Source organism: Leiobunum rupestre, chromosome 7 (assembly GCF_980474605.1).
Source record: "Leiobunum rupestre chromosome 7, qqLeiRupe1.1.hap1, whole genome shotgun sequence".
Classification (NCBI taxonomy): domain Eukaryota; kingdom Metazoa; phylum Arthropoda; class Arachnida; order Opiliones; family Sclerosomatidae; genus Leiobunum; species Leiobunum rupestre.
The window spans coordinates 58078268-58099065 of NC_143390.1; the positions used below are offsets into that span (position 1 = coordinate 58078268).

General features: G+C 37.6%; 1 protein-coding gene across 1 annotated transcript; it reads left to right on the top strand.

The window, feature by feature from the left end:
* The first annotated feature begins 214 nt into the window (after window positions 1-214).
* Window positions 215-859, top strand: LOC149937577 (uncharacterized). The gene is made up of 2 exons (XM_090153845.1): window positions 215-320; window positions 390-859. Exons 1-2 carry the CDS (start codon window positions 302-304, stop codon window positions 857-859), a joined length of 489 nt encoding a protein of 162 aa, XP_090009971.1. The 5' UTR covers window positions 215-301.
* Window positions 860-20798: the final 19939 nt, after the last annotated feature.

Consider the following 20798-nt stretch of genomic DNA (forward strand, 5'->3'; position numbering starts at 1 on the left):
CAAGCTCTCGAGAGGAAACTACAATGGTTTTTTTTTTCTTCCAAGTGGATTAATATGTGACGTCAATGGGGAATAATTAGAGGCAGTTTCGAGCACGAGACGGTTTAATTTAGAGTGTCTAGAACTGTTATCTCAGAGAGAGAGAGAGCCGATAGAATTTGAGGGTTATTTGAAGTTTAGATCACGTGATGAATTAATCTCAACAAGATAGGAACTGATTAATCTCCCATGCGTCATTTCTCTCTGAGACGCTGAACTGAAAAGAAGTGCATCCGCTTTGCTCTCCTCATCTACCGTAAACATGGAAAAACGATCTATTGGTAAGCATTATTTTATTAATACTATTACTATTTCAATAGACAAAGGCTTAACATTTTCATTTTCTATAGCCGAGACGCATACCGTATCCAAACGCAGGGGCCAAGAAAGACGTATCAACATAAAAATCACGTTAGGAGGATCAGTCTACATTTCTTTTGGTTTCGACGGATCAAAATTACAAGTTATCTTCTTCAAAAAATCGAACGAAAATATTCTGTTCCTGACCTCCGAAGCTTTCACCAATCTACTCTCTCTTTGGGGAGAGCTTTTCGCCGCTACGCAAACCGGAGCATCGTCTCTAACGCACAACATCATCGACTATCACGACAACAACGTATCCGTCGTCGCCACTACCAACAACATCAAATTGAACTCTGCCTACGGTCATGTTCTGGATCTGGGAGCTCGCGAAATCGGTGAGTTCCAAAAAAAAATTGATTTTATTCGGTTTCAAATAAATCTTTTAAACGAACATAAAAATGTTATCGAATGCATGTACTTCTTTCGAGGGTTTATTTTTGTACCCAGATCAATTTAATTCGTACCATCAAGTAAAATCTTATTTTGGCTGTTTTAAATCACCCTCGGAAGTACTACAAGATTTTACTAATTTACTCGTAGATAATCAATTAACCTGTAAACTTAGCTACTTTAATTTGTTTTCATTGTGTAATGCACAAGATAACCATCTAATGGAATATCTGATAGTACCTACTAACATGTAAACAAAGTTCTAAAATAAAATAAAAAATTAATTAAATTGAAAATAACTTGTTATTATTGCCTAGAGATTAGAAATTAAGGAGTTCTGAAGCGATAAGCAAACGGGTAAAAATCTAATCTCCAGATATCTGCACGAGGAAAACAAATTCTGGAGAATGGGGATGGGGGAAAGCAACCCGTGAACGGGAGAATCTGGTGATTAGAAATTCTGGTGATTAAAGGAGGAAAGGCGCGGGTGAACGGCGGGAGGAACGGGAGAGGCGCGGGTGAACGGCGGGAGCCAAGCTACAGCTTTGTGTCCTTCCGGTGATTGAGAATGAAATTCTCAATCACCGGCGGGACACCCCTTTCTCTCTACTGACCGTCAAAGATCGAAATAACCATAGTAATTATCTATTGTTTTTCTAATTAACTTTTTGTCAGAAGTGTATGATTTGAAGTATGTAAGCTCATATAGTGGCGACTGGCAACGGATTCCACGAACGGTCGGGTCAGTCGTATCTCGACTGTAGAACCCTACCCGCATGAAACACGCGAATGGTAACTCTATCCGAATGAAGAACGTGAATGGCAACTTATACCTGATTTCTAGTAGAGAAGAGGTGACGGGCAGCTAATGAATCTGGCTATCAAGCAGAGTACACTAACATCAATATCGTTGTTAATGTATGAGCTTACATACTTCAAATCATACACTTCTGACCAAAAGTTAATTAGAAAAAGAATAGAGAATTACTATTGTTATTTCGATCTTTGAGGGTAAGTAGCTGCCAAGATATTGATTTGGTGACTTTGGGCCTTTAAACACTTTTGTTCAGCATGATCAGGGGGACAACATAATCAAATTCCATAAAATTGGCCGAAAGCCATTTTCCTATAGACGGTGTGCAAGGTCCTTTTACAACCTTTGTTTTCAAAGTTTATAAATTCGATTGAATAGTAATTAATCTTGAGAGATAATCAAGGAAGTTGTATTTAAAATTTCTGCAAGTCTACATGTAAAATTATTACTTGTAACTTAGTACCTTTCTTCTTTTTTATTGGCTTAGATTGCAGAAACATCCATATATATCATATTTCCAAATTGCTAAATTACATAGCAAATCATACTGAAGAACAGAAATGTAAGCCAAAGTTACTTATGCACCTGGAATTAGTTCATAAATTCCTATATGAACTAAAGGAATGTAAGGTAAATAAACTTAATCAGAGAAATTCGTGACGACCAGAAATTAACGATGGTTTGAATTTTTTTAAGGCTAAATCCGCAAAGTTTGAAAAACTATCTTGATGCTGTTCAGCGGTTTGTTGTTTTCTTAAAAGTGTCAACTGGGATTATTTACCAAGGTAAAACTTCTTATTTATTAAAATAAACTCTTATTTTGTGCTTAAATAAAATTTTAAATAACGCAAAAGCAGTATTGACCTTCTGCTATGTTACGGTTTTTATAGATGAAATTTCTTAAAAAAATAGCAGTTCAAATTTTTTTCATAGTTATATTTAAAAGCAAATCCTTTATTTTTATTATGCGAATTCTTAGTGAGGTCCGATCTCAAAGGTTTTAAAAACGCTTATAGCGTTAGAAGACAAATATAAGCGTACGCGAAACTATACCGAAGCTCTTGTTACTACCTCTCAGTAAACGTTTCATGTAAATATTAAAATGTCCCGAATGAGAAAAATTCTTTAACACGTATGCAATCTAAAAACATTACTTTGGTAAAGACTATCCTTTTAACACTTGGCAGTACTAATTTTTTTAAATTAAGGTTATATTATAAAACGAACTTACAAAATTATATCTAGATAAAGCCTACTACAAATATCTTGAACATATCTAAAGCAATGTGCTACCGACTTTGCGTAAAGGCAACAACCGCAGTATTACGAACAAAGAAACAATTCCGAACTATGGTCAACAAAGAGGACCCAGACATGGTGTACACTGCAGAATTTTTCGCTAAACCTCAAATTGGGTCTAAAATGACCAAGTCTATAAAAGATTGCGAAAACTCTTTTTATCCGGATCAGTTCTGCCAAATACGAAGGTACGAGTTATTATCATAAGACCAGTGACTGTAATTTTTTAAATTACATTAGATATTTTGGCTCAACCCTAAACAAATTAACAACTTTCAAATAGCTCGTACAAATACGTCTTCGAGTGAAAAATTAAATTAAATAATCAGAAATTCCAACGGTAGACCCGTTTCGTCCTATTTGAAACTCATCAGTGCTGTGCGACTGGTACACCGTAAAGAGAGTCGAAGCCTAAACATTAAAAAATTCAAAACACATTGCGTAGCAACGGAGAAGCCGAATAGGGGGAGAGTGGTGGGGAATAATAATAATACCTTTTTATTTAAACCGATAAATTCATTTTACAGGTGTCTAATACTATACAGTGCCCAAAATACGCGGTAAAGAAGCGGTATCCCTCAAAACTTGACCATCGAAGAATTCGATCTCGGTTCTTGGACAGCAGACTTGCTTGGAAATCGGAGATATGTTATAAATGTTGAAAAACATAAAACTTCAGCAACATCAGTCGGGTCAATGACCTTCGACGCCTTTATGATGCCTTTTTTTGAACGGAAAATTTTTTACTTTTCTGTTATTCATGAACCTTTTTCGTGACCGAGAAAGCGGAAAAGACGTTAACAAAAATTGTTAGATTTAATCCTAATTAACGAATTGAAAAAAGGAGTGAGCTGTTGGCCCGCGTTGCATGAAGGGCTCGCTACCACATTTCTATGCATTGTATCGAACCTATCTATATCTGAGACGGACTCCACAGAAACATATTTTTGTTACTAAACATGGAAAGTTACAAAATTAGTCATTCATTTTTAACTCGAATTAGGTAGTTTACTTAATCACGTTTACTCTTCGTATTATATAACAGCAAAGAGCATATCTAAGAAAGCTCGTCCGTTTTCAAGTGAGTTAATACACTTGCTTGGTAACGGCTGTTTACTCGCTGTTATACCTTAACAGGTCGCTTATTAAACCATTCATGTAATTTCTTCGTTAGAAGTTACCAATAATCTTTTGTTTGATTGGATAGAGGTTGTTTATCATACTCTCATTTGTTAAACAAAAACCCTTGGCCTGCTATGGACAACTTGTTTTCTTATCTCATTATCTAGGGATATAATCAGTGTTTTCGATCGAACTAAAGTTATTTGTAGGTTTTCAACTAGGCTCTTCAACTCTCTCATTGAACAATTTTAGTACCACCTATCGGTCGAAAAGTAAATTTTGAAAAAGATGGAAAGGTTATTCGCTTTTTTAAAATTAACCATTTGAAACATTTCCGGCAAAATACATTTGGAGGCTTCCGAATATTTAAGAGAAGTAAGCCCGGGCGGATAGAATGCAAGAGATAAGGGAGTGTGTATACCGATAGGGGTCCCCACGGGCGGGGGAAACGGGGGTGAAACCTGCCCCTGTGGGGGTAAGCATTCCCCCCATTTTGCGTACATTTTCGGTAAGTCAAAAGGTTAGCTGATTTACGAGGTCAATAGGTTAGATGATTTACGATGTTATAACCCCTCATAAAACCTGGGTCAATAGGTTAGATGATTTATCTGTCGCTTTTTGGTGGGTCGTGTGGACTGACACGATGTTATGCAAACAGCTATAAGCCGTTTAAATAGGTCCGTCAAAACCGATCCGTCATAGTGAATGTCGGGCCTAGGGCCCCTGTCTTTCGAGTTGGTAATAAATAGTTCAAAGGGTTTCCGCCGACAAACACTTTTCCGCCCATTATTTTCCATCTTATATATGGGCACCCAAGGGTTGTAAAAGGGTAGCGTAAAATAGCGGGCGGTCATCGATAAAAGTGTTTTGGAAAAAAAAGAACAGAGTGTATACAAATTATAAGGTTTTTTTATACATTCAAAGTAACAATACATTAAGCGGATTAAAAAAAACGCTTAAAGATAAAATGATTTGTAGACACCATAGTGAACAAATTGTAAAAGTTATATACGCAAAACATATTTTGGTTGGCAACTGTTTCTTTAAAATCTTCAATAATTTTAAATGCTGTTACGTAATTGGACGCGTAGCGTACAACGGTATCATACCTTTCATGTTCAACCGATAGAAATAAATTGTTGGGTGTGCATGGTTCTTTATACAATATTTCGTAAATTTTACGATAATTATCGGTTATAACGTAACCCATTAATTCAAAGAGTTTTTGGTTCACTTTAAGGAGTTGAATGTGCAAATTAATGAAATATTTGAGTCTGTCCAATTCTCGAGTTTCAGGCGCTTTGATTACGACCGACGCTTCGGATATCGTACTTTGCAAGGTTAATCCTTTTTGGTCAGACATGGCGGCGGTCACTAGCGCATCAGATAGCGGGAACGGTGATCGAAAGGGCAGCCGTTGGGGATCATTTATTTGTTCCCAGTGGCCGTATAAATCGTCCCAGGCGCGCGAAGACATCTCAAAGACCTGGTGTGAGACTTTATTGCATAGAGCTACAGATATATCGAGCTCAGACGTAAAACCCGTAGTAACGAAAAGCTCGGATGAAAGTGAATACCGAGGGTTAACTTTCCGCTGAGTCGGATCAAATTTAGACATTTTAGTGGACCCAGGAACGTTATCTGCACAGCTTCGTTTAGACATGATGCTCGAGAAACGGGTTGTAGTGTACTGCCGATGGATGACGGGGGTGAATGCCTTATATATAGATAATAATTTGATGACGTAATGGGTTGACTCTATGACTCACGCGATTAGTAAAATTTGCGGTGTTATGTGTATAGCGACGCCCATATTGGTAAACCAAAGAGAAGTAAAATCAACGCGACTTGTAATGCGTTTGTAGGATTGTTAGCGATAAGCCGACTAACGGGAGAGGCGGGAATAGAACCTTCCATAACTGAAGTTATCTTTAAACTAAATTTATCAATAAACCAAAAAACGGATTTAAACTTTATATATTTAAAAAAAAAGCAAATGGCATAGAAAGTATTAAAATATACAAAAATAAATATGGACAAATAACTAATATATACAAAGGAATTATTTACAAATGAAAAATACAAACGAGAAATACAAAAAATATAGAATAATTATAGGTTGTCGACGAGTAGTTGTTGGAGCATGTCGTGGAACAGCCCCTCTGTGTCGTATACAGCTTGAGACTGCTCCTCGCTGTCGGCGCACGCGAGACACGCTCCTACCTTCCACCGACCCCACTCGCTTATTTCGAGAGAAAGTCTAAAAAAAGGTGTGGAGGGTTGTATGACGTAAATTTAAATCTTATGAAATAAATTAAAATTACCTGTGGGCGAATGCCACGACTTCGAGACTGGGTTGGTGGTGTCGGGGGTCTGCTCCCATGAGGTTCCTTTTTAGAAAAAAAGACTGAGCAACACGGCGTTTTTTTGTAGAAAAATTTATGCGTACGTTATAAGCGAGTCGCTAGGCGGGAATAACCGGATCCTAGGGTTAATTTGGTCTAAGTCGACCGGCTCTTAAGGTATCACAGACTGATATGGGGTGTCTTATAATAGAATTATATAAAAAAAGAGACAAGGTATAAGATAAAGCATTTTATTTTCTTTATAACAGCCTGTTATGAAATATAAGGTCTAATAAAACCCTCAGGGTTTGGAGGTCGCTCTCCAGCTGAACCGCCGACACCCCCAATGACGGGGAGGTCGTCACCGCCAGGAACGCCCGGACCTGAAATAGGGCCGAAACGTCTCTGATGAGACTAAACAAATATATAATTTAAAATACGGAATATATTATTATCAATATTTAGGTATAAATTCAAGCTTACCCATCCCCGTCAATGACGAAACCGGGTCCGGCGGTGGGGATTACGTCGGCGGGTGGCTGGAATTTTTGTTCCGGATAACTTCTTCCTTTACCTTCCGAAGAAAAGCGACTCCAGCTACCCGCCTCAGCAGCATCATCCAAACCCTGCGGGTTGAAGTGACATTCACCTTCTTGGATTAAGGCGAAGCTGAAAATATATATTATTATTATTAAAACCCCAGCCAAAATCGAAAAAGGGTTTATTTGCGAAATATCAAAATAACATTTAGAGATCACCGAGCTAAAATTGATAAAAACTCACATGTCGACGTCCTCATCCGAGAACAGAGGCGATGGACTTCTGGATGTCATGAGAGCAGAGTTGTGATGTCTTAGGGACCCAGTTCCAGGGTTTTTATACCAAAAGGACCTCTATTCACATTTTGAGGGGCACCCCCATACGTAGGGGCCATTTTGGATGTAAAAACAAAAATCTATGAGAATCCCTCATAGTTTAAACTTAAATAGTTAAGAGGATCTATTCTACATAGTTTATGGGGCTCCATAAAATTCTACGCGCAACAACATTCATTTATAACAATTTTTCGACAAAACGTTTGTCCCCAAAAAATATCTAACACTTTTGAGTATATAACTGTCACCTCTTTTACCATGACCATCCTTCTACGCTTAAAAACAGCTGTGAAAACAATCGCTTTTTATAAACATTTCGGTGCGCAAAAAAATCACACTATTTTAACAATACCCGATTTGACGCGTCATGTTAAATAAAGAAATCGTGCGTGTATCAAAGACAAACTAATTTGCATCGTAAAAAAGGTGGTTTGACACAAAAAAAGAGCCCTAAATCATTAAAGTAGCCATTGATCACTATCCATCCTTAAATTTATAGGCTTAAAAAACATTGGGCCCATCTTTTAGAAAACAATCGAGTTTTATATAATAGTTTCGAATTAACGACGTGATATTATTTTTATACAGCCCCAAAAGATACGTATAAATAAAGCCCGATCGGCCAAAGAAACTTCACTAATCAGCGGAATTCTCAAGTTGGAATTCGTTTTCTTAGCGCCTAGAAAAAATGGATAGCGAAAGCTTATGTTGGTTTCTAGACGATTTGGCGGTAAATAGATCCTGGTCCGTACCCCAACTGCTGCAATTTTATTACGAAATATGTTTATTTTTAAATTTACAGCCGGGGTTTGCCCCAAATAAGTTACCCGCAATCTTTAGCCGTCTAAGTTTTAAATTAATTTTGACGGTTATTGAAATTTTTGAAACTGTTCAATTTATATCCCACGTTCCAGAAGCGTGCCAAACGGTAGCCGAACTCCGATTATTTAACCAAGCATTACCGTCTCGGTTAAGCGAAATTATTGAAGCGAGATATAAAAAGAGGGAAAAAGAATTACTCGAACTCGAGTGGGATGCTATGTTGGGTGCCGAATATGACGAACCTGTGTTGGACTACCTGAAGAGTAAGTTTTTTTCTCTCGTACCGAGTATCAAAAATATATAAGAAATTAAAAAAATATATTTGTTTTTTATATACCCCTGAAATTGTCACGGCCGATGATGTTGGAGACCCCGAACCGCGTGAATCCGCCGAAATGGTGGACGAATATTTCAACGACCTACTTAACCAAAGCGGTTACGGGGAGGAGGAGGGAAATTTCCCAATTGTCGGGTATATTGATTTTGAGGACCCTAATTGCGCAATTTTGGGTCAGAATGAAAAACAGTTCCCGAACTTCAATATGACGGGAATTGAATTGGAAGCTGAAATATCTTTGTCCATTACGGGTCGATACGCTTTTTCCAAGTCGACGCTGACGAGCGTATGATCCGGAAGTCGACGTATTTGTTTGGGCAGAGGCACGGCAAACGCCTCCGGTATTTCAGTTTCTTCGTCAGTCACCCCTAGCATAGTTCTTAAATTTTCGCCGTTAATGATAATCCTTTCACCCGTATCCGGATTTTTCACCCAAAACGAATAATATTTCTGTCCGCCATACGCGGCTTCGTAAATAAAAGAATTTTTTACATAAACTGATAACTCGCTGACCATATCGCCTAAATAATGTCCCGTAGCTATAAGGGGGTGCTTCGAGACGTACTGGATGGCGTCAGTGTCCAAATATAACGCGTTCTCTCCGACTATTTCTAGATATTTTAACAATACTAATCTCGCTTGACAGGTTGTATAAGCGGCAATTACGCAATTTGTATGTTTTAGAGGGATTTCCGCTTCCTTGATGAGAGCTGATTTCCCTAGAAGAGTCGTATCGTTGACTGTCAAAACCGATTTTACGTTGATTTCCGGATTTGATAGCAGTTCAAAGAAGACTTTGGGTTCGCGAACGATTTGAGTTTTGGTCACAATGGATCGCGGGCCGAGTTTTCTGGAAAAAAAATCTAGTTTTAATATGACTTATAAGCCACCACGTGGCTAATAAAATCCATACAGACCCCCACATGGAATTCAGCATTAGTTTAGAGATGTTGCGAAGTCCCTCGTTTTTCGATACTTTTGTCGGGTCCAATTTGACCCCTTCATGACGCTCGAAAGCCGCAATGTATTTGGCCCGGGCTTCGGAAGTCTGACATTCTGACGGCCAGCCGCTCGCCTCCACCTTGGTTTTAAGGAAACAGTCGACGTAGTCTCGAAAAATCCCACCGCTGTCCGTTGCAGGATTGTACTGGGTCACCTTGTACGACCAGGCCTCGATTTTGTTTATAATTTTGTATCCGCGATTTACTGCTCATCTTAATTCGTCGATTACCCAAACGCCTTTAAGCATTCTTTCGTCGTCAGAATGCTCGCAGTCACCCTGGTACCGTAAATCGGCGCACGTCCGGCATAGAGTAAACGTTAACTTCTTGTTAACGGTCCGATACGGAAGGATAGGATGGAATAAATTGGTTGGCGGGAGCACGTTACATAACAATAATCCCTCAAAATCGTCAATGGCTGGAATATCGGTACCGAGCAGAATTGTCGGATGGCCAACGGGGACTTTGCCGCTATAAAAGAAAAAACCACTTAAATATTTGTTTTCGTCATATATATTTTTTGATATAATACCGTTTGTTTATATAAGGGTACAGGCTGCAAATATCCACGTAGAAAATTTTATCGTTGGTCCCTTCAACGTTACAGTACGTTCGTAGGGCTGATACTCGACCGCCGAAAAAAGCGGCTCGGGGATCTAAACGCTCAGTTAAAGTTTCCGAAAAATTAGAATTTTTAAAAAATTCATTTATGGCAGGATTTTTTTGTTTTTCAAGCACCCATTCGCACCCCCATTGTTGAATGACGGTATAACCCATTTCTTTAAGTTTATTGGTTGTCCTCATCGTGTTGGAAAATCGTGTATTAAGGGTATCGCTCGCGTTAGCGTATAAAGGCAGATTCCTATTTACAGAGTCCCCGAAGCAAGTCCTACATCCGTGAAACCTTTAGTGAAAAAAAACTTGTTTATATTTTGTCGGATAACCGATACAAATTAGCCGGTATTATGCCAATCGTTTCTGGCTCCAGAAACTTTTTCCACAGCACGTAACTACACACTGACGCGATAGTCACACCAACGCTAAACGGATTAACTTCGCACAAGTCTTGAAATAGTTTCATTAACTTTAAACAGCCTTTAGCTAGTATGTGGGTATCTTTAGAACAAGAGAGTTTTAACGTTTCGAGGTAATTAAATCCCGAACTCATTTCGGTTTCGAGAGCGTACCATTTGTTAAAACTTTCGCGGTCTTTCGCTGTGAAATATTGGGCACCGTAAGCTTCCAAGGGGGCAGCGAGTTCTCCGAGACGTAGTTTGTTGGCTCGGGTTTGTAAATGTCAAAATTATTATCAACTTCGTTGAATAGAAAATGGGGGAAAAAATCTTTCGTATATTCGCGGCCCAGTTCGAACGTATCCGCGAATTTCGACAGAGGAATTTGTATATAATTATACGAATCCGATAGAGTTAAATTGTGTAGTTTCAGTTGCAAGATGCTAGTTCCATTTATTATCGGATCGGGCTCAAACGAGTCGGCGCTCTCCATTATAACTTGCAATAGGAGTTGCGTATCATAATTACTAGCATTATGTCCCAGCGCGGTCACTCTTCTTATCCGAGCCAGTGTTCTTAAATATTCGAAAAACTTTCGCGCGGAATCTGAACCCAGAAATTGTCTTTGGCGAACGGCGCAAAATTTACATGTTACGTCGGGGGTATCCACGCACGCGAAACAATAAGTTTCTGAGACGCACAAAGTGGGTTGATGAATATAACAGTTTTTCTTATCAGGGTGCCGTTTGGTTTGGATAGTCTCAAAATTGTAAAATATCCACATTTGCGTAGGCTGACCGTTGGAATCGAAACAGGGTAAAGGGCGTCGCAGGTCTTTGATGACTTGGATGTAACATTGATGTCCCGAGGGGGAAAACTTACGACAAACGGTAAAATACTGTTCGTTACAAGAATGCCGCTGGCCGTCGCGTTTAGTCAAATCGATTAGAATCGAACATTCCGAGCAATGAAATAAATTTTGGCACAATGATAATTTATCGCCGGTTAATTTTATTTTATGATGCGCGTAGCAATCGACACCCGTAAAATTACGTAAACAGTCGGTACATTTTATGGCCCTGCAACACGCGAAACAATAGTCTGAACACGCGTGGGTGCTATCTCGTCTGTACCCCTCGAGACACTTTGAACAAAACTTTTCTTTCCCGAATAAGGGAGCTAGATAGAAATGGCCGCCCTCGTTTAAAAGAAGAATACGTTTTCTGTCCATACCTGCCCGTATTCTAGAATCGTACACCAAGGTCGGCCAGCTGTTTTTAATTTGATAGATTAAAATATCGTATTCTTTGAGGTACGTTCTAAATTTTCTAATCGACTCTGGCGACGCGCATTCTTTATAAGGTGGAACACCCGATTTGGAGCATAGGAGGAGCGCCTCGGCGCGCTCAGCCAGATTGTTTTCTTTGGTATGCGACAAAGTTTCATAGACCGTTTTTAGTCTTTTGTTTTCGGGCTCGTTCTGGTATTTACACAGCGCCACACCGACGCAAAGAGCTCTAGCGAGACAGATTGAGTCGCTGTTCGCAATACGGACAAAAGATCGCCTATTTCTAGAAAACAGGTCAAATGTCTCTAGTCGTTTCCGTTTTGCGTAGCCACCATATTGTGGTAGACGGACAATGGAAAAAATTAAATTGACGGGTGCCATGAAAAACGCGTCTTCCTCATCTGAATATATAGATTCTGAAATCTCGTCGAGTAGGGCCTCAATATCAATTTGGTCACGCCTCCTAAATGAAATGGTTATATCGGGATGCGCCGCACCCAGCGCCGGATTACTAGTTGTACCATGTCAGCGGGGTTTACAACGCGTAATACCCGTTCAGTGACCCTGGCAAGCCCATCCGCTATATTATCAGATATTTCAGCTTCCAATTCAATTCCCGTCATATTGAAATTCGGGAACTGTTTTTCATTCTGACCCAAAATTGCGCAATTAGGGTCCTCAAAATCCATATACCCGACAATTGGGAAGTTTCCCTCCTCCTCCCCGTAACCGCTTTGGTTAAGTAGGTCGTTGAAATATTCGTCCACCATTTCGGCGGATTCACGCGATTCGGGTTCTCCAGCATCATCGGCCGTGACAATTTCAGGGTTGTCTATAAAAAACAAATATATATTTTTAATTTCTTATATATTTTTGATACTCGGTACGAGAGAAAAAACTTACTCTTCAGGTAGTCCAACACAGGTTCGTCATATTCGGCACCCAACATAGCATCCCACTCGAGTTCGATTAATTCTTTTCCCTCTTTTTATATCTCGCTTCAATAATTTCGCCTAACCGAGACGGTAATGCTTGATTAAATAATCGGAGTTCGGCTACCGTTTGGCACGCTTCTGGAACGTGGGATATAGTTTGAACAGTTTCAAAAATTTCAATAACCGTCAAAATTAATTTATTTGGTGCAGACCCCGGCTCTAAATTTAAAAAGAAACATATTCCGTAATAAAATTGCAGCAGTTGGGGTACGGACCAGGATCATTTTACCGCCAAATCGTCTAGAAACCAACATAAGCTTTCGCTATCCATTTTTTCTAGGCGCTAAGAAAACGACTTCCAACTTGAGAATTCCGCTGATTAGTTAAGTTTCTTTGGCCGATCGGGCGCTATTTATACGTATCTTTTGGGGCTGTATAAAAATAATATCACGTCGTTAATTCGAAACTCTATTATATAAAATTCGATTGTTTTCTAAAAGATGGGCCCAATGTTTTTTAAGCCTATAAGTTTATGGATGGATAGTGACCAATGGATACTTTAATGATAGCCCCACCCCCCATAAATTTGGTGCCGGTTCATCCATTTATCGCTGACAAAAGTTGTTTTTCAAAAAAAAGAGCTGCCGAAAAATCTTTTGACTATTTTGACAAAGCTGGATGAATATACGAAAAAAACTTTTTGACGGTGCCCTTCTTGTTATCCGAGCGGCCCAATTTTTTGTACGAGCCGCTGTTTTATTAGACACCAAACCCTTAGGGTGGAATCCTTTGGGCCCACGCCGCTCGAGTCTTAATTGAACGATGTAGGCCCCCACCGGTCTTTTTCTTTGAAGGGAAAATGGGCTCTTTTTTTGTGTTAACCCTAACCTTTTTTACGATGCAAATTAAGTTTGTTTTTGATCCACGCGCTACTCCTGAATTTAACATGACGCGTCAAATCGGGTATTGTTAAAATAGTGTGATTTTTTTTGCGCACCGAAATGTTTATAAAAAGCGATTGTTTTCACAGCTGTTTTTAAGCGTAGAAGGATGGTCATGGTAAAAGAGGTGACAGTTATATACTCAAAAACTTTTTAAAAAAGACGTTTCAAAGTGATGGATATTTTTTGGGGACAAACGTTTTGTCGAAAAATGGTTATAAATGAATGTTGTTGCGCGTAGAATTTTATGGAGCCCCATAAACTATGTGGAATAGATCCTCTTATCTATTTCAGTTTAAACTATGAGGGATTCTCATAGATTTTTGTTTTTACATCCCAAATGGCCCTTACGTATGGGGGTGCCCCTCAAAGTGCTAATGGGGATCCTTTTGGTATAAAAACCCTGGAACATCACAACTCTGCTATCATGACATCCAGAAGTCCATCGCCTCTGTTCTCGGATGAGGACGTCGACATGTGAGTTTTTATCAATTTTTAGCTCGGTGATCTCTAAATGTTATTTTGATATTTCCCAAATAAACCCTTTTTCGAATTTGGCTGGGGTTTTAATAATAATAATATATTTTCAGCTTCGCCTTAATCCAAGAAGGTTAATGTCACTTCAACCCGCAGTGTTTGGATGATGCTGCTGAGACGGGTAGCTGGAGTCGCTCTTCTTCGGAAGGTGAAGGAAGAAGTTATCCGGAACAACAATTCCAGCCACCTGCCGACGTAATCCCCACCGCCGGACCTGGTTTCGTCATTGACGGGGATGGGTAAGCTTGAATTTATACCTAAATATTGATAATAATATATTCCGTATTTTAAATTATATATTTGTTTAGTCTCATTAGAGACGTTTCGGCCCTATTTCAGGCCCGGGCGTTCCTGACGGTGACGACCTCCCCGTCATTGGCGATGTCGGCGGTTCAGCTGGAGAGCGACCTCCAAACCCTGAGGGTTTTATTAGACCTCATTTTTCATAACAGGCTGTTATAACAAAAATAAAATGCTTTATCTTATACCTTATATAATTCTATTATTAGACACCCCATATCAGGCTGTGATACCTTTAGAGCCGGTCGACTTAGACCAAATTAACCCTAGGATCCGGTTATTCCCACCTAGCGACTCTCTTATAACGTACGCATATATTTTTTTCTACAAAAAAACGCCTTGTTGCTAAGTCTTTTTTTCTAAAAAGAAACCTCATGGGAGCAGACCCCCGAAACCACCAACCCAGTCTCGAAGTCGTGACATTCGCCCACAGGTAATTTTAATTTATTTCATACGATTTAAATTTACGTCATACAACCCTCCACTTCTCTCGAAATAAGCGTTTTGTGTCGGTGGAAGGTTGGAGCGTGTCTCGCGTACGCCGACAGTGAGGAGCAGTCTCAAGCTGTATACGACACAGAGGGGCTGTTCCACGACATGCTCGAACAACTACTCGTCGACAACCTATAATTATTGTAAATAATTCCTTTGTATATATTAGTTATTTGTCCATATTTCTTTTTGTATATTTTAGTCATTTGTTTATTTTAATACTTTGTATGCCATTTGCTTTTTCTTTTAAATATATAAAATTTAAATCCGTATTTTGGTTTATTGATAAATTTAGTTAAAAGATAACTTCCGGTATGGAAGGTTCTATTCCCGCCTCTCCCGTTAGTCGGCTTATCGCTAACAATCCTAAAATCTCTTTGGTTTACCAATATGGGCGTCGCTATACACAACACCGCAAAATTTGACTAATCGCGTGAGTCATTGAGTCAACCCATTACGTCATCCTGATTACGTCATCAAATTATTATCTATATATAAGGCATTCTATATATAAGGCATTCACCCCCGTCATCCATCGGCAGTACACTACAACCCGTTTCTCGAGCATCATGTCTAAACTAAGCTGTGCCGATAACGTTCCTGGGTCCACTAAAATGTCTAAATTTGATCCGACCTTATAATTTGTATACACTCTGGTCTTTTTTTTTCAAAACACTTTTATCGATGACCGCCCGCTATTTTACGCTACCCTTTTACAACCCTTGGGGGCCCATATATAAGATGGAAAATAATGGGCGGAAAAGTGTTTGTCGGCGGAAACCCTTTGAACTATTTATTACCAACTCGAAAGACTATGACTAATTTTGTAACTTTACATGTTAAGTAACAAAAATATGTTTCTGTGGAAACCGTCTCAGATGTAGTTAGGTTCGATACGCTGCTAAAATAATACTTTTTATTAAATATAACAAGACGAATCAGACATGTTTTAAAAAGATAATAAGAGTATACTCATCAGTCCTTAGAGCTATTAACTAACACTACGCAATTCGTTACCAATCATGGTTTTTCGGATGTCAAGGCAACTTTAAACGACATTTTAATTAACAAAATTATTGAAATATCATCAAACTTGCAAAATATGTAAAACTTTAAACTAATATTAAAAATAAAAGAAGAATCGTGTTGACACTCCGGCTAATTTTTGAACGAACGATGCTTTATAAAAACTTTTAATTGCCTGGAAGGCGTAAACTACTCTTAATTTACAAGTGATCCCAAAAGTCTACCCTACCCTTTTAACAATATAACCGGTATAAACGTATTTTTATGACCAGTGTGTAACATTTATACATTGTAATTACAGTAGGTTTTAGATTTATTTAAGCGTATAACGCCAAATTCACAGAACCACGGAATAATTTTATTTGTTTAACCATTAGAACGATTTTCCTAATAAAATCTACGACGTTCAATGGTCCCGCTCTCGAAATACACTAAGCTAATACCCTAGGCACAACCTTTACCAAATTCCTCATGCGACTTTTAGTGCCTTTAATTCAGGTGGCCGGGTTACAATGCGTAGAAATGTGGTAGCGAGCCCTTCATGCAACGCGGGCCAACAGCTCACTCCTTTTTTCAATTCGTTAATTAGGATTAAATCTAACAATTTTTGTTAACGTCTTTTCCGCTTTCTCGATCACGAAAAAGGTTCATGAAATACAGAAAAGTAAACAATTTTCCGTTCAAAAAAAAGGCATCATAAAGGCGTCGAGGGTCATTGACCCGACTGATGTTGCTGAAGTTTTATGTTTTTCAACATTTATAACGTATCTCCGATTTCCAAGCAAGTCTGCTGTCCAAGAACCGAGATCGAATTCTTCGATGGTCAAGTTTTGAGGTTCCGCTTCTTTGCTCCGTATTTTGAGCACTGTATAGTATTAGCCACCTGTAAAATGAATTTATCGGTTTAAATAAAAAGGTATTATTATTATTCCCCACCACTCTCTCCCTATTCGGCTTCTCCGTTGCTACGCAATGTGTTTTGAAATTTTTAATGTTTAGGCTTCGACTCTCTTTTCGGTGTACCAGTCGCACAGCACTGATGAGTTTCAACTAGGACGAAACGGGTCTACCGTTGGAATTTCTGACTATATTATTTAATTTAATTTTTCACTCGAAGACGTATTTGTACGAGCTATTTGAAAGTTGTTAATTTGTTTAGGGTTTAGCTTTTTTATCCCTTTTTCAGTATGGAATTTTCTCATTTTTCGCTTATATTATCTTCCTTACATTTAAATATATTTTTAGTGATTTCCCCTCTTCTATAATCGAGCCAAAATATCAAATGTAATTACAGTCACTTGTCTTATGTTAATAACTCGTAACTTCGTATTTGGCAGAACTGATCCGGATAAAAACAGTTTTCGCAATCTTTTATAGACTTGGTCATTTTAGACCCAATTTGAGGTTTAGCGAAAAATTCTGCAGTGTACACCATGTCTGGGACCTCTTTGTTGACCAGAGTTTGGAATTGTTTGTTTGTTACATAGTTCGTAATACCGCGGTTGTTGCCTTTACGCAAAGTCGGTAGCACATTGCTTTCGATATGTTCAAGATATTTGTAGAAGGCTTTATCTAGATATAATTTTTAAAGTTCGTTTTATAATATAACCTTTCTTTAAAAAAATTAGTACTGCCAAGTGTTAAAAGGATAGTCTTTACCAAAGTAATGTTTTAAGATTGCATACGTGTTAAAGATGTTTTCTCATTCGGGACATTTTAATATTTACATGAAACGCTTACTGAGAGGTAGTAACAAGAGCTTTGGTATAGTTTCACGTACGCTTATATTTGTCTTCTAACGCTATAAGCGTTTTTAAAACCTTTGAGATTGGATCTCACTAAGAATTCGCATAATAAAAATAAAGGATTTGCTTTTAAATATAAATATGAAAAAAACTTGAACTGCTATTTTTTTACAAATTTCATCTATAAAAACCGTAACATAGCCGAAGGTCAATACTGCTGTTGCGTTATTGAAAATTTTATTTGAGCACAAAATAAGTGTTTATTTTAATAAATAAGAAGTTTTACATTGGTAAATAATCCCAGTTGACACTTTTAAGAAAACAACAAACCGCTGAACAGCATGAAGATAGTTTTTGAAACTTTGCGGTTTTAGCCTTAAAAAAAACCAAACCATCGTTAATTTCTGGTCGTCACGAATTTCTCGACTTAAGTTTATTTACCTTACATTTCTTTAGTTCATATAGGAATTTATGAACTAATTCCAGGTGCATAATTAACTTTGGCTCACATTTCTGTTCTTCAGTTTGATTTGCTATGTATTTTAGCAATTTGGAAATATGAGATATATGGATGTTTCTGCAATCTAAGTCAATAAAAAAGAAGATAATTAAAAAGTTTGTCTTTAACATTGAAGAACGTTATTTAGTTAATTTAAGCAAGTAGCACAATAAGTAAATATAAATGGGTAAAGCGTCGTATAATCCTTTTTCTAATAGCATCTTCCTAGGGCCCTTTTCCCAACGCGTCACCTTTGGTGTTGCGGGAACCAATTCCTGATTAGTCAAAAAGATTAATTGAAGCGCTATTTCGTCATCCTCCTCACTTGAAACAAACGGGCTGCCGGATAATTTTTAGGGTGAGTGGATTTTGAAGATTTGGCCTCAACATCCGAGTCATCTTATTAAAAGAATTAAAAATTATTCAATCTTTTCACATCTTCAACTATCATAGAATTAAAAAATATTTGTAAACATGAAATAATAACAATACCAATAATAATAATAGTCAGCTAGGCTAATACCCAAGGCAATAAAAATTCTAAAGGGGTGAACAGCATTAGAAACATTGAAATACAGATACGTTTTCGCCATTGATAACGACTTGGTATAACCTTTTAATATTATTTTTGATTGGGCATATCGTACTCTAAATTAAAAATTCACCTGAAAAGTTTGTTACTAAACGCTTCAGATGGCGCTTAGTGTAACGGTTGGCGCAAAATGTAAACTCTTATATTTATTATGCAATATAACCTAAGAATTACAAACCCCTCTTCGATCCCCCTCGTATCCTCTATGGATGCAACGTGACGATAGAGGCCCCTTAACTTGCTTGTCCAGACACGATTATCCGCCCCCCTCTTTCGCTAACTCGTGTAAAAACACGCTGCCTTCTTAAAATTGACATACTTGCTAGTTTGAAAACTGTGAACTTCATTAAAGTAACAAATAAGTTACTGATTTTCCACTCCTTTAGTTAAGATTTATAGGGTTGTTCGTGTACCCTAGTAGCACAAGCGTCAATTATGGTCAATATGCCAGAACAAAAATTCGAAAAGTATATCTTTGACTACAGTAGGGAACGCGACGAAAGAAGAGGAATGTTGGTCTATACTAAAGAAATGTGAATTCAACAGTTTTATCCCATTTCTACTAAGAAAAATTAGAAAATTAAATGAAAACTCAGTAATAAACATAATTAAACCAATTTCAAAGGCACAAACGTACTTTTTAAGAACTTATAAATGAATTTAATGAATTACACAAATACCACACAGCAGAGCTAATTGTAATTCAGCTCAATTATTTGAAGTTAACTTTCCTATCGATTGATATAATAACGCAAATACGACACGGCAGAACTAATTGTAATTAACCTTAATAATTTTACTTTAATTTTCATGTTTTAATATTCATTTCTAAATATTACTGTATTTCGAGTTTAAGGGCGTTATTTACCGTTCTCTAATGTTAAAGTCCTGGCCGAATTGCGCAATTACGACACGGCAGAACTAATTATAATTAACCTTAATAATGCTACGTTAAATTATATATCGATTGATATAACATATAGACGTGTTCGTCTTAAACAACGTTTCTTATTTATTTCTAAACATTTCCGTATTTCGAGTTTAAGGCGTTTTTTCTAGTTCTCTAATGTTAAGGTTCTGGCCGAATATCACTAATACGACACGGCAGAACTAATTGTTATTTACCATCACAATTACACGTTAACTTTCACCAAAGAGCGTGTATTATGATTAATAGCAATTAAATTGAAGTATACAAAAATGTGTGGTTATTTTAGAAATAACTCTAGATCAGTAAAATGTATCTCGAAGGCAACTGACATAATTATGTACACATTATTATAGACTTATGGCTCAACTAGTATATTATGTTTCACCTAAGAAACCAATTTTCTTGAAAAAAAATTAATATATACATTTTTAGATACTTCAATTATTTCAGTGATTTAAAATGTTTACATTTTACTCATTTGGAATGATTTTTCTTAATAATTTTTCTGAAGGTCATATTGATTCTTGGCCTTGTAGCTGCAGATTTTAGCAACGAGTGAAACCAAAACTTGTTTGTGGGATACTCCTTCTTTAGAAGTGATCAATTTTTTAATTGCATTGTTTTGGGTTTAATTATGGTTGTTTTGCCAATTTTAAGTCCCTGTGGCGTAGCAAAAACTCCGTATTTTCGCAGAGGGATATTGAAGCTATTGGAACGTTTTCGTCGATTTCCCGCTCATTATCTTGGTGTTCCCCGATACAATCTTTCCCATTCTTGTACCTGTTGATAAGAACAATCAACCAGTGTTCAGTACGATACTTGTTACTTTAAGTAAGTTCACAGTTGGAAAACTGGCAACCATGTCAATGTTAATAAGCCTAGTTATATCAATTTTTTTGCTAAGCCCTAAATGAACGACCCTACAACACTTATATCGATGAGTGAAAGTTCAATATCTGATTTGTTCCTTTAAGAAAGTTCAAGTTTTGCAATCTCGCAACCTTCTAATTTTTTAATTTCTTAAAGTTATAAACGAACGACACTACAAAGCTTAACTAAGTTAACGGTTTGCAATATGGCAAGCATGTCACA